Source organism: Micromys minutus (assembly GCF_963924665.1).
Source record: "Micromys minutus genome assembly, chromosome: 5".
NCBI classification, from domain to species: domain Eukaryota; kingdom Metazoa; phylum Chordata; class Mammalia; order Rodentia; family Muridae; genus Micromys; species Micromys minutus.
In genome coordinates, this window is record NC_137974.1 from 58,129,244 (window position 1) to 58,142,702 (window position 13,459).

General features: G+C 44.4%; 1 protein-coding gene across 2 annotated transcripts in view; it reads right to left on the minus strand.

Annotated features, from left to right (window-relative positions):
- The window catches only part of XPO5 (exportin 5), a 40,127-nt gene that overhangs the window by 5,394 nt on the left and 21,274 nt on the right, over positions 1-13,459 (minus strand). For both annotated transcript variants that reach the window (XM_080916756.1, XM_080916755.1), the window contains exons 15-24: positions 12,534-12,689; positions 11,988-12,029; positions 11,460-11,549; positions 10,519-10,718; positions 9,223-9,322; positions 8,262-8,443; positions 2,751-2,851; positions 2,005-2,101; positions 1,398-1,534; positions 496-593 (exon numbers count right to left, since the gene is read on the minus strand). In XM_080916756.1, the coding sequence (XP_080772882.1) occupies positions 496-593; positions 1,398-1,534; positions 2,005-2,101; positions 2,751-2,851; positions 8,262-8,443; positions 9,223-9,322; positions 10,519-10,718; positions 11,460-11,549; positions 11,988-12,029; positions 12,534-12,689 (1,203 nt within the window). The remainder of the gene's footprint in view (positions 1-495; positions 594-1,397; positions 1,535-2,004; positions 2,102-2,750; positions 2,852-8,261; positions 8,444-9,222; positions 9,323-10,518; positions 10,719-11,459; positions 11,550-11,987; positions 12,030-12,533; positions 12,690-13,459) is intronic.

A 13,459-nucleotide genomic window follows, 5' to 3' on the forward strand; every position in this document is an offset into this window, starting at 1 on the left:
AAACAGTTCCTTGATCATCTCTCCTCACAGGAAGATGGAAGCAGAATTTGAACTTGAAGGCACCCCATGGCAACAAAGCCGCTTAGTTTTTTAGGGGCTGTTCAATGCACAGCAGCAATCATCTGTTGGGGTGACACCTCACAGTCAGCCTTAGGATAAAGACTCCAGAGCAGCCATGCAGCTTTGTGTGTATATTTGGTGTTCATGTGTAGTGTGTGACACGTGTTAAGGCTGGAGACAAGCATCAAGTATCTCCTGTGATCATGCTTGACCATGTTTCTGATCTTCCTGAACCTGAGATTATTAGCATAGTCTGTCGGGCAAAAGAGCTCCAGATGCTGAGGTTACAGATGTGTGGCACCACATCTGGCTTTCATATGTGGAGATCCACATTCATGTCATTATGCTTATGGGCATTTTACAGACTGAGCCATCTCCCCAGCCTGGACCACGTGTTTAAGAGTTAGTTCTCGTCTGATTCCCTGACCCACTTACCATGTGGAGGTAGGTGAAGAGAGGTCCAAGAATGGGTGATATCAGGGTTTCATAGTGTTCTGGGGGGCAGAAGAGCACGAGGGGCTTCACAAAGACACGTGCTACCATGGGTTAAGGAGTTTAGCACACGAGCAGATGTTGGCTCTCCCTAGCCAACAAGCTGCACTGCTGGGCAATCCACTATAGGGCTTTCAAGACACCAAGAATATCTATCCTGTGTTAATAGGAAAAACCTCTCATGCTTGACCTGGACTCCTAAGCTGCACAAATACTCAACTGTTTCGAGAGTCAGCTTCACTGCCTGTTCTGTTAAGCTGTATATCACAGGCCTGGGCTGCTGAAGAGAAGACTTAAAAGACACCCCACACAAAAGGCTCTGAAGGACCATGAAATCTTGAGTGTTCCTTTCAAAAGAAAGCACATAGCTGGTACCAGCCTCACCAGCCTTCATCTGTAGCTCCAGTTACCCAGGAGGCTGAGGAAGATGGTCACTTGAGCCCAGGATTTCCAGGTCAGCCTGGAGAACAATGAGATTGTTACTCAAAACAAAAACAAAATAAACCCAGGCATGGTAGCACCCAACACTTAGCAGGCATAGGCCAGAGAGAGCTTGTCTCAAAACCCCAAATAAATCAACACAAAACCCAGCAGGTGGTCAAGCCCAGAACCCCAGCATCAGGAAGTTAGTGCCAGAGGGCAGCATGGGTGGGACTAGCCTACACTACACAGACAGAGAATACTCTCTCCCAACTGCCTTTCTGCTTTCCCTTTTACTCTCTGTCTGGAGAGGGATCATGCTGCACTGAAGTCCACCGTCCCACTAGTTCCTTGCAGTTAGGTGCCCCCCTCCCCGTCTCTGGTTTCCTGGATTTCTGGGTGATTCAGGGTCATTTCAAGGATATGAAGCATAGATCTGAGCCGGAAGTCAGGAATATTATTCAAGTTGACGAAAGCTGAACCAAGGAGCTGGGTGGCAAGGTCCTCCACAGTGTAGAAATCTTGCTGCATGGAAGGGCCTGCCTTCCCTAGGATATGGTAACTGTAAGGCAAAGTCACTGGTGTTAATACTCAGTGCTGTCAGACCTGCTCAAGGGGCCTATAGTGCTCGGCAGACTGAGGCTGCAGCTCAGTACAGTGTGCATGTGCTGAGTATCACTAAGGCCTATAACCAGGACAGAAGCCTGGCTAGTTCCTCCCACTGTTCCATGAGAAAGAGACAACAAGCACTAAGGTCAGAGCAGATGCAACCCCAATCCTTTAGCTCCTGGACCTCACTGTTATGCATCAGCACCAACACAGCAGGCACACACTTCAAGTCACATCCAGGACTGTAAGGTACATAGGAAAGCATGTTGCTTCCTTAGAATGAACACTATCACCAACTTCCTTTCCAATGCTTGCCCCACCTCACCTCTACACTAGAATTCTCCATCAATGTCTCTGTGTTTGCATCCCTACAAAATGAGTATTTTAGTGGGGAACTGTGGAACAGCAGTGCTGGGCCTTTACCAGTTCTCATAGAGGATGCCGAAGAATCTCTGCATTCTTTCCAAAATGGTTCTATAGACAGGGTGGTCATTGAATTCCAAGAGTGGCTGAGGTAATCCTACAAACAAAAAATGGGTTGAGAACACACTTTTCTCAAAGAGCCAATACCTAAGAGCAGGCACATGTATCTGTGAACAGGTGTTCTATATTACAAAGCAGGTGGCCATATATTCTAGTCGGTAGAGTACCAAAACCATCATGAAATTGTTAGACTTTCTCCTCTTCCCTTCCTCCGACAACTGGGTATGAGACCCAGGGCTAGGTACATGCCAGTTAAGCTATATCCAACCTAGTATCTCCCCTGCATCTGACATAGTTAGCTTTCACTAGTCCTTCAACAAGAAACTTCCCAGACAAACAAGTTAGGCCTCCAAACTGACACTCTTTCAAGGACCTGCCTCTTTCCTTCATAGCACATGCCACACTTCAGACTATTTTGTCATTTGTCTTTATCAAAGGTGAAAATGAGTGATTCTATCAGGGTAAAAGCTGGGAGACATGGTTCTACCACCCACCACTATTTCCACACTACACTAAAGAAGCTAACAATAGGGGGAAAGGGGCTGTGAGTACTCAACAGTTAAAATAAGGAGATGGACAGATGCAGAGCTCTTAGAGCACCTGAGGAGGTCCACAAACGCACTTCCCGACACCCGGTCATGGGAGGTTAGGATGAACCTGACACCGAGGTAAATTAGCCTTCTTACCTAATATTGCCGTTTTCTCAGATTCAACTATATCGAGAGCCTTGGTGAAAGGTTCTGCCATTTTGGTTAGCATTTCTGGTGTATATAAAGTATTGTGAGTTCTGAAAGAAATAAGGATGTTATATAAACATCTGGCTAGTCTTTCAAATAGATTCATCCCACCAACACTACTCTCAAGAGAGGCAACAAAAAGAAAGAAAATAAAAATTGAGGATTCTCCAAAGACAAATCCTTGAAGTGTTAACTACATTGTATACGATCCCCATGGCCTAATACCACACACCAAATCCTGAGATCGAAGGTTAGCCACATGACTCTAAAGCAAATTCCTTTTAGATGTAGGACACTCCCAGTTTTCTGACTGTTGGTGGTACCAACTGTCTTTAGTTTGGGTTTTACTGCTGTGAACAGACACCATGACTAAGGCAACTCTTATAAAGGAAAACATTTAGTTGGAGCTGGCTTACAGGCTCAGACTTTTAGTTCATTATCATAATGGCAGGAAGCACATCCAGGCAGGCATGGATGTTGAGTTCATCCAAAGGAAGCCAGGAGCCGACTGCCTCTTCTGCACAGGGTGGAGCTTCAAAGTCCACCCTCACAGCGACACACTTCCTCCAACAAGGCCACACTTCCTACCAGTACCACTCTCTATGGGTCAAGCATTTTCAAATCACCACACCAGTGAAAGAAATGTCCATAATACTGTATGTGCCACGAGCAGGAGTAATGTGACCCATCTTTCACTTTCCTGCTTCTATTTATGGAGCAAAGACCTGGCAACTGTCACCACAGCTTCCAAGAGGAAAAAATATAAACATGTTCCCCATCAAAATGCCGTGTGTTACTAAGGGATAAGGACTAGCAGCAGGACTTGCCTGGCTCTTGCTCACACTGCACAGTCAACAGCTACTTCCATCTTTGCTTTTCTGGAGAACTGGGACCAAAGCTAGGACCTTGTGGACTATAGAAAACCACTCTAGTATGGAGCTTTACTCCTAGAGTTACCAACTTTAAAACAGTCACTTATTTCTCAACTAGTGATCAAGGGGGAGGCCCAGCCCATTGTGGGTGGAGCCATCCCTGGCCCAGCCCATTGTGGGTGGAGCCATCCCTGGCCCAGCCCATTGTGGGTGGAGCCATCCCTGGCCTGGTAGACCTGGGTTCTATAAGAAAGCAAGTTGAGCAAGCCATGGGAAAGTAAGCCAGTAAGTGACATCCCTCCATGGCTCCTGCATCAGCTCCTGCTTCCTGACTTGCTTGGGTTCCAGTCCTGACTTCCTTTAAAGTGCTTATTAAGCTCCGAAACATCTTTCTAGCCACCTCAGCTTTTGGTTGACAAAAAAAAAAAAAAAACGAAAAAAGAAAAAAGAACATAAGGTCTTATTATTATTATATAGCCCTTCTGGCCTGGGACCTGCTATACAAATTTGGCAGGCCTTGATTTCAAAAGATTTTTCCCATTTGGACTCCTGGAATTAAAAGTGTGAGTCACTCTAGATGACTCACTTCTTGAGATAAGATCTTGCTAACTTGCCCAAGCTGGCCTCTATAGCCAATAGTATTCTCTATTAAAAGCCCAAGGACCAAGCCTAGATTCCTATGCTTCTCCTGAAAGGTAATTTTAGAACATTTGCAATAGACAGAAAATGTCAGGTACTGACAGACATGATGGTGTCAACAATGCACATGAGAGGGACGCCATCAGCCCAATCATGGAAGACACACATCACTGTAATGGTACAGTTCAACAAACATGCTGCACTGACAGTCACAGAACACTAACCCACAATTATGACAACCGGTGACTATTACTTCATGTATTATCAGAGTTTAAAAATTATATCAGAGCCAGGCATGGCGGTGCACACCTTTAATCCTAACCCTCAGGAGGTAGAGACAGGAGGAATTCAGTAAATTGGAGGCTAGCCTAGTCTTACATAGTGAAGTTCAGGACAACCAGGGCTATAGAGAAATCCTTTCTCAAAAAACAAAAACAAAAACAAAACAAAAAACCCAGAGTGCTTTTCCTTCCACAATCTAATAAGAGGATTTAGAAGTTTATAAATAGCTTAGTTGCTGCTGGTCCAGGAGGTTTCGTAGTCATAGACAATGGATCTCCAGCACATCAGTGGCTGGAGATCTTTCTGTTCTGAGACTGGGCTGCCCTTGAGCTTTTGTTAGTTCTCCTGTTCCCCGCTCCAAGTATTAGAGACAGCCAGCTGCCCAATCCCTGGCTCCTACAGAGCTATCAGCACATGAAGGTGGGAAACTGATGCTTCACAGACTGACCCTGGGCAGCCTAAGCTAACAGTCTATGCCTTCATGTGGGGGGAGAGGTGGGGAATAGATCCACTTGCAGAATACAGATGTGAAGAAAACATGTCAGGGGCTGGTGAGATGGCTCAGCAGTAAAGGTGCTTGCCACTAAGACTGGTTTGATCTGAGTTAAATTCCTGGGACCCATAGGATGGAAGAAAAAAACCCAACTTCTTATAAGTTGCCCTCTGACCTTGATGGAATGCCTGAGTCTATAAAGTGAACAAATATGAAAAAACAACAACAAAGGCCTAAGAGATGGCTCACCAGCTACAAGCACCTGCTGCTTCTAGAGAAGACAAGATTTTCATTCCCAACACCCACGTGGTGATTGTAACCAGCCCAGGGGATGGCACCTTCTCTGGCCTCTGAGGGTAGCCCACAGATGGCAGCAGGCTAGCCCAAAACTGGTTGTACTGTAGAGTCTGGTCTTGAACTTCCTATTCTCCTGCTCCATCAGTGTAAAACACCACAGCCACAATAGGCTTGTTTTAAACCGAGAATAAGCATTCAAAACACTTTGAAAACCATCAAAGTTGACTCAGTCCGCAGCATAGCAAGAACATGACAGTAAGGAAAGGTCATCACCGAAGATGACTGATGTATGCAGAATGGGCAAATGTGCAGTGTGCAAAGGACTCAGCTCTGTCCTTAAGCTGTCCTGCACACTAACTCCTCATCAACACAAAGAGTAGCTTCTAGACCTCGATGGCTCCACTCCTGGAGAGGGCACACAATGCAACATTATTTAAAACAAAACCAACCCCCCATCCTCTGAAAGACAGGGCTTAGGGGCTTAGTATGTATTTCTGGCTGACCTGGAACTCACTCTGTAGACCAGGCTGGCCTCAAACTCACAGAGATCCACCTGCCCCTTAAAGGTGTGTGCCACTACGACTGGAAAACAAGACATTTCACTCTGTGTGTGGTCCCCTGATGTCACTCGTGGGTTTCAGGGGCGAACTCAGAACACTGACTATCCATTAACTGTTTGTCTCAACGGAAATTTCCCTTATGAAAGGCTCATGAAACCCAGGAAGCTCATGAGAAGGCCCTTGCTGCACTTCTCCAAGCTCTTCTAACAGTGAACAGTTCCTGAAGGAGAGGACACTCTTTGGCAAGAAGCTACTGCAGGTTGTTTGGGAAGCTCCAGGGCTGCATGCTCCACAGGAGTTTTATGACTAGGCTGTCTTTGAGATACCCGTGCTCTCAACTAACGCCTATAAACTCACTGGTTCCCAAAGCAGACTTGATAACAGTGCCCTGTCTAGAGAACACAGACAGCTGGCTGTTTCTCAGGAAAAGTAATCTGACACTGAGACAGGAAAACAGCAAATTTAAGGTCAACTTGACTACATAGCAAGGTTCTCAGAAAAATAAAAACAAAACTGCACTCTGCTCAATTTGCAGGATTTTGCTTTCTGAAAGAAAATTCTCTCAGAAGTTTGGGATGACGCTGTTAATGCTATAAAATAACATCTAAATAATTACTTGAACAAATTTAAACTTGACTCTGAACAAATGAGCCATAATTGCTTTTTTCTTTCTCTTTCTCTCTTTTTTTTAAAGAGAAGGTCTTGGGACTAAAAAGATGGCTCAGTGGTTAAGAACACTGGTGGCTCTTCCAGAGGACCAGGGTCCAATTCCTAGCACCCACGTGGCAGCTCACAACTGTCTGTGACTCCAGTTCCAGGGGATCTGACAACTTCACATAGACATACATGCAGTCAAAACACCAAAGCACATGATATAAAAGTAAGCAAATATTTAATAACAATAAACAACCACACAAACAAACAAGGTCTTACTATGTAGCCTTGGCTGGACTAGAACTTATAGACCAGACTGGCTGTGAACCCAGAGAGATCAGCCCAACTCGGCTCCCAAATACTAGTAAATAGGCAAGTGAAACATGCTCATTTGTTTTGTTTTTTTGAGACAATGTTTTGTTCCCAAGAGTCTCCTGCTGTCATTTCTGCAAGCACCCGCGAGTGCACACACACAAAGGGCTGGTGGTACACTGCTTCAAAAGGAACCAAAAGAAAGAAAACACTTTCCATCATTTCTGTACTCAGTTGCTGGGAGCACAATCATGACCACATCTGAATGTCGCCCTAGCCAGGAAAACTAAAAACACAATACAACTCAGGAATTCTACCCTCCCGTGTATAACCCACAAGATTATGCAACTATCTCACATTTCCAAGATCGAGAGAGAACAGCTTATTATTAAATTATTGTATGTACATCATTAAAACTCTGTCTAAAAGTCCGTTGGGGCCAGTAAGAGCCACACAGCAGAATATCACATAGACAGTAAGAAGAAACAGACCATAGTTACTCATAACTTGGATGTTCCCACACCATAATGTTGAGCAAAAGAAGTCAGAGACCAGGACTGCATGTTTCTAAAATTTTTCACTTATCTAAAGTTCAAAAGTACACTTCTCATAACCAATAAGCCTAGACTGGCCAACTTTCATTTGAGCACCAGCTCATGTGACCTAGGGTAATGCTTCTGACTCTTTAATGTGTACATGAAACTCCCAGGTAGCTTGTTAACATTCAGAGTCTAGAGCGAGTTCCTAATTCTGCTTTTAAGCAACAACTCAGGTGACTGCTGACACCACAGGTCTCACACACTGGCACAAACTGAGGTGAAAGACATACTTCTCCTCTCTGCTGAGCCAATCCAAGTTTGGCCTACATGAGTTCAGCCATTGGTGAGAAATTCATATTAGTGCACATGGACACTATCTGGAGAAACACTACTACAAAAACCAACTGTTTCTTTCCAACAAGCCATTCCTTTCCTGGTAAAAATGTAGACAAAATAACCTTAAAAGCAGGCATGAGCTTTTAAGCAGGCATGAGGGAAATACAAGAAAGTGCTGGGATGATCGTGAGTTTGAGGCCAGCCTAGTCTACAGAGTCAGTTCCAGGATAGTCAAGGCTACACAGACCTTGCCTTGAAAAATCAAAACAGGATATACTAGACAACACTATTCTGAAATTATTTCCAACCATGTATATAAAGAGTGCACCTCACACAGGGAGGACAACAGTCCTTAGAAAGAAAAGCCTTCCTCCCAAAAAGAATTAGAACCTAATCCTATGCCACTAGTGTGTTTAAAGATTAAACTTTTGAGATTCTTAGGGTTAAAATAAAAACAAAGAATATCTCTGACTCACCTTACAAGGGCAAGCAAATTGTCCAGAAGTCTCAGGATCTGCTCTGTGCAGGGGTTACGGAAGATTGGATTTCCACTGGGTGTATAACCCACCACGAAACCCCCAGCTTTGGCTTCTTCTAAGTCAGAAGGCCAGCTAGTTCGTCTCATAACCCCCAGAATGCTGTACACACAAAAGCTCATCTATAAAGAATGAAAAACATAGTGGGGAATAAGGGGGAAACACCGTGACATGCATTCAGGGTGACAGCTCAGTGACAGTCACAGGGAAGAAGCCCATGTCTCCTGTGTCTCCCACCCCGGCAAGACCTCAGTTCTTGTCTTTATGGTCCAGTCCAAGGGAGATCTTCTTACTACCATTTTCAGGACTAGTGGTAGGAAGCTCTGGAAGTTTCCAGATGTCTTTCTAGGGGTTTCATGAACCTGGGGTACGGGTGGCTTGGATGAGCTCCACCACCAAGTATTTAAACTGCCATTTTTTTTTTTTTTACCTGACCCTCCATCCGAGACTCCACAGCTTGCAGCCTAACCCCCAACCCCTCATGCCAGAAAGATCACGTGTCTTTCACCATAGTGGTTTATTTGAGTACCAATGTACTGAAAAGCCTCAGGTTCTCAAGGTTTGGCCATCACCTAGGACTTCACATGCCAGAGAGCAATAGCAGGGAGGACTCACCCTGCGACCAAGCTCTGACCTATTTCCTCATTACACCTCCATCTTCCGAGCTACTTAGGGATCCTTAAAGCCAAAATAATGACTTCATAGAAAAGACCATGTGCTCTGCTGTGAGAACTAACTCAAGAATTCAAGACTAAAGAAGAAAAGAAAGGAGAAGCTTAGGGCAGGAGAGACTCTTGGGTCTCTCACCAGCACAGACAAAACAAATCTGAGAAACTTGATAATGAAACCCTTAGGTCCTGCCCATGGACAGTTAAATTTCCCCATCCCGGGAGATTCTTACTCGTGCACGGTTCAAGCCACACGGGTCCTGCGCAGCCGGGTCACTGCTCTTCAGGTCTGCACCCACATAGGCAATGAAGGCGTCAATATCTGACAGTGCTCTGAAGGGATGGGGGAGAGAAGGTCCATCCTGATCGTTGTTTAGACAAAGATTTACTTTATTTTTAGTTAAGTGTATATACATGTCTGTGTGGGAGTACGTATATGCAAGTGCGGGTGACCTCCAAGGCCAAAAGAGACCACTGGGTCTCCTGGAGCTTGGTCCAGGCAGCTGTGAGGTTAGTCTGGTGTTGGGCACTCTGGTTGTCTGAAAAAGCAGTATGCTTTCTTAACTTCTAAGCCATCCCTCCAACCATTACATCATAGTCTTTAAAAAAAAAAAAAAAAAGGGAGGAATGTTTGCTTGCATTTAAGCATGTCTGTGCACCACATGAGTGTTTAATTCTTCAGAGGCCAGAAGAGGGCTCTGGATTCCTTGGGGCTGGAGTTTTCAATGGCAGTGAAATGCTGTGTAGATGCTTGGAACTGGAAGAAACTGTGTCCTCTACAAGAACAACCATTCCCCGCTCACCCTCACCCCGAGACCAGGAACTCAGACTGCTGTTTTCCACCACATGTACCATGCCTTTAAGAAAGGACAATCTCCTCAAGAGTCAACAGCAGGTAAACAAAGCATCATTATCATAGATTTATAATCCCAAGACTTGAGAGGAAGAGGGTAAGGATCAGGAATTCAAGGTCATCCTTGGCCACAGTTATCTATAGGCCAATCTAGGTTACAGTAGACCCAGTCTTGTGAAACTAAATTAAAAAGAGCTGAGAGACAGATTATTTGACCCCAAACAGTAGGGTTTTTGCTTTTGTTTTGTAGCTCTGGGTGTCCTGGAATGCAGAGATCTGCCTACCTGTTTCCAGAGTGCTCAGATTTTATGTGCCACTGGGCCCAGCCCAAACAGCAGTTGTGTATTTTACAAATTCAAACAGTGACAAGAGAAACAGGTTCTCTACCATGTGGACAGCACAGGCACCAGGTCCACTTGGTCCTTCCTAGCAGCTCTCATTTCTCCAAAGATGCTGAGGCTGCACTGCCAATGTGCCAGAGTTACAAGCCCCACAACCATGCTAGCCACCTTTCACCAGTCCTGGTGCAGCTCCATAGAGCAAAGCAACATTTTTGGGAGTGAAATAGAGCCAGCACAGCCCCATACCCTCATACCCCTCCTCACACTGACACAGATCTGGAAACATACCAGTTCTACTCAAGCGCTGTCGCAGTCAGTGGTCCCCACATCTATACCTGCACATTTCTTCAGAAAGCCAGATGTTGACCACTGGTGCCATCAGCTCCTCTAGGAATAACTTCTGCCGCTCATAATCCTTAAATTGGTTGCTAACTAGAACCAGGGCTTCCATGAGGGCACACTTCTCCATCTGGGTCAGGAGTAGCTCATTGGAGAGGAGTTGCTTCACATGGCTATAAAGCATGTCAAAATTGGGCTACATATCACAAAGGAAAAAGGATAACTTTCAGAGAGTTAAGCCAGTCAAGAATGCCAGAAAACTATCACTTAGTAACTTTGTCATAATGTTCATCCTTGTCTGAATAGCACAGAACCAGGTAGGAGATGGTTCTGTCTGGTGCTTCTCTACACTCATGTTATGTCTATTCACCAAGACCAATTTATGCCTTCTATACAGAAAGAGCTACTACCATCCATTCAGAGAAGCAATTTCAAAATAACCCTTTGATGTGGATTAATGTTAACCTTTAAAAGAACTCCCACCCCAAAAAAAAAAAAAAAAAGGCTGGAATCTGCATCTGGCTTCTCTCAAAAATCAGACAACCATTTGCAAACAAGGAATTGAAAACATTTTCATTCACACAGAAAAAAAACCATTCACCTGAGGGCGAATTCAATTACATTTTGAGCTGTATTACTAGGACAGCAGTTCTCAGCTCTCAGCTGCCTTTGGGGCAGCGCATGAGATACCCTGCATATCAGGTGCTTATATTACAACTCTATCAGTAGAGAAACTAGTTATGAATTAACAGCAACATAATTTTATGGTTGGAGGTTACCAAAATGTGAGGAACCATATTAGAAAGTCACAGCATTAGGAAGGCCGAGAACCACTGCTCTATGTAAAAAGAGAAAGAACCGACCAACTCAAGAAAGCTATCTACAAACGACTCGTCATACAAGGTTCAGAAGACTCAACCAGGGTCCAGCAGCTTACCAGAACAAGGTCTGGGTAGTCTCGACACATCTTGTTGATGGAGGAACAAGCATGTCTTCTTACATTCCTGACTGCCCGAGTCCTGGGGGCCTGCAGAGAAACATTCCCCAAACCCAGAGACACTTTAAATTCTGCTCATAATGCAGCTCAAGACCATGTAACAGCCACGTCTATAGTCCTAAGGGGAAAATGAAGTGAGGTTCACTATGTCCATGAACCTGTGCTCAGATCTGCCTAGGATGCCCCCCCCCCCCAAAACCACCTATGACCTTCTGCTTTGCTAACCCTTCCATTCTGCACACACAGAAATCCAGATTAAGTATGGTTGTGAGGCACTCACACTTAAGTGTATGAGAAGTTAGAACTGGACAGTTTAAATGCATGTCCCAGCTTTGCATGGCAGCACATGCCTGTAATCCTAGCACTGGGGGGCAGTGGTCAGATAGCAGAACTTAAGGCCAGCCAGAGATGCATAGTAAGACTTTTTTTCAAAACATAACCCCAAACAAAATAGAAAAATGGTCTTACCTTACTTTCCCCAACAGATTCAAAAGTAACAAATGAAAAGAGCTGAGGGAGAAGAAAAGCAAGAGTCACTCACTGCCTATAAGTAAACACCGGTTCCAGCCAAGCTTGCAAGTACATTCTTGCCATTTGCACGCCGGCAGTAGAAGTGGGGAAGAAGGGTCACTGGTGACATAAGTGGAGGCTCTTATCAGGCAATGAATCACTAAGTCAGAAACCTAAAAATGATCCATGCTGTGCCTGACTCTGCCAACACAACCGCACACTTAGGAACCTTCTTTAGTTTTCCTTTCTGTTTCCTAGCAGGGACGTGTATTTATTCATTGCAATACCATATGGGTGGGTATAATGCCTGTTTCTGTGCCTTTTTCCCACAGTGGTACCAAACAATAAGGTACCAGCATAGTGTCTGATTCATGGTAAGTACCAAGTAAACCATTTAATACAAGAAAATAGTCTGTCTCTTGATCAGTTTATAACAGATATTTTCAAACAGTTATAAAAGCTGATTCATACTGTAAAATAAAGTTTGTAAAGATAAGCTCATACCTTAGAGAAGACTTGGGGCAAGAATGCCGGCTTGTATGTGACAAACGGAAAGAGTGCTGAGACATTGGTGAGGACACAGGACAGGACGAGGGGATCCTTCATCTCAAAGTTCAAAACCAGCTGCAGCAGCTCTATCCCCTCATTAACTGGGAGCTCCTGTCAAGCAGACATGAGAAGGAAGTCAACAGGGCTGCAGCTCAAAACCCTCCACCACATTGTAGGTTATAAAAATATAACACAGCACACAAAGTGCATGTACAAGCAGTGTTTGTGTGTTTCTGGAAGCTGAAGCCAGAACCTCATGTATATTAGGAAAGTGCTCAACCACACACTGTGTCTCAGCTCTTTGTCCCTATACCCACAACTTTGTGTGCTGAGACTGTTTTTAAGTTTGCCCAGACTGCCCTGAACTCAGACTAGAGCCCAAGATAACGTTGAACTTGTAGTCCTGCTTCAGGCTCCCAAGTATTACAAGCTGTACTAGCAGAGCTAGCTTACACACTGCTTTGAACCCTTAAAATCTAAACCACCCCATTAAAACAATTCCGTAATTGATACCAACATGTACGACAACAGGAATATATAATTTCCTATCAGTAAAAAAAAGTTCCCATTTTTCCACTATCAATAGATTCATCCCTTTGCTGAATCCCTTAGCCAGAGAGCATGTCTATTTTAGGACCCAAAAAAGCAGAGGCAGTAGGATTGCCACAAATTCAAGGCCAGCCAAGCTGTACAGTAAGGCTCTGTCTCAAGTAAATAAGTACATTTTCAATTAGTTCATGTAAATAAGAGATTTTGAGGGAAGGGCTAAATTTGTGCTGTTAAGTTATATATTTCCTTTAACATTCATTTTATCTTTGTGTGTGTATGTGCACACATATGCACCTTCTCAGGCATGAGTGCACATATGAGTACACATGAAT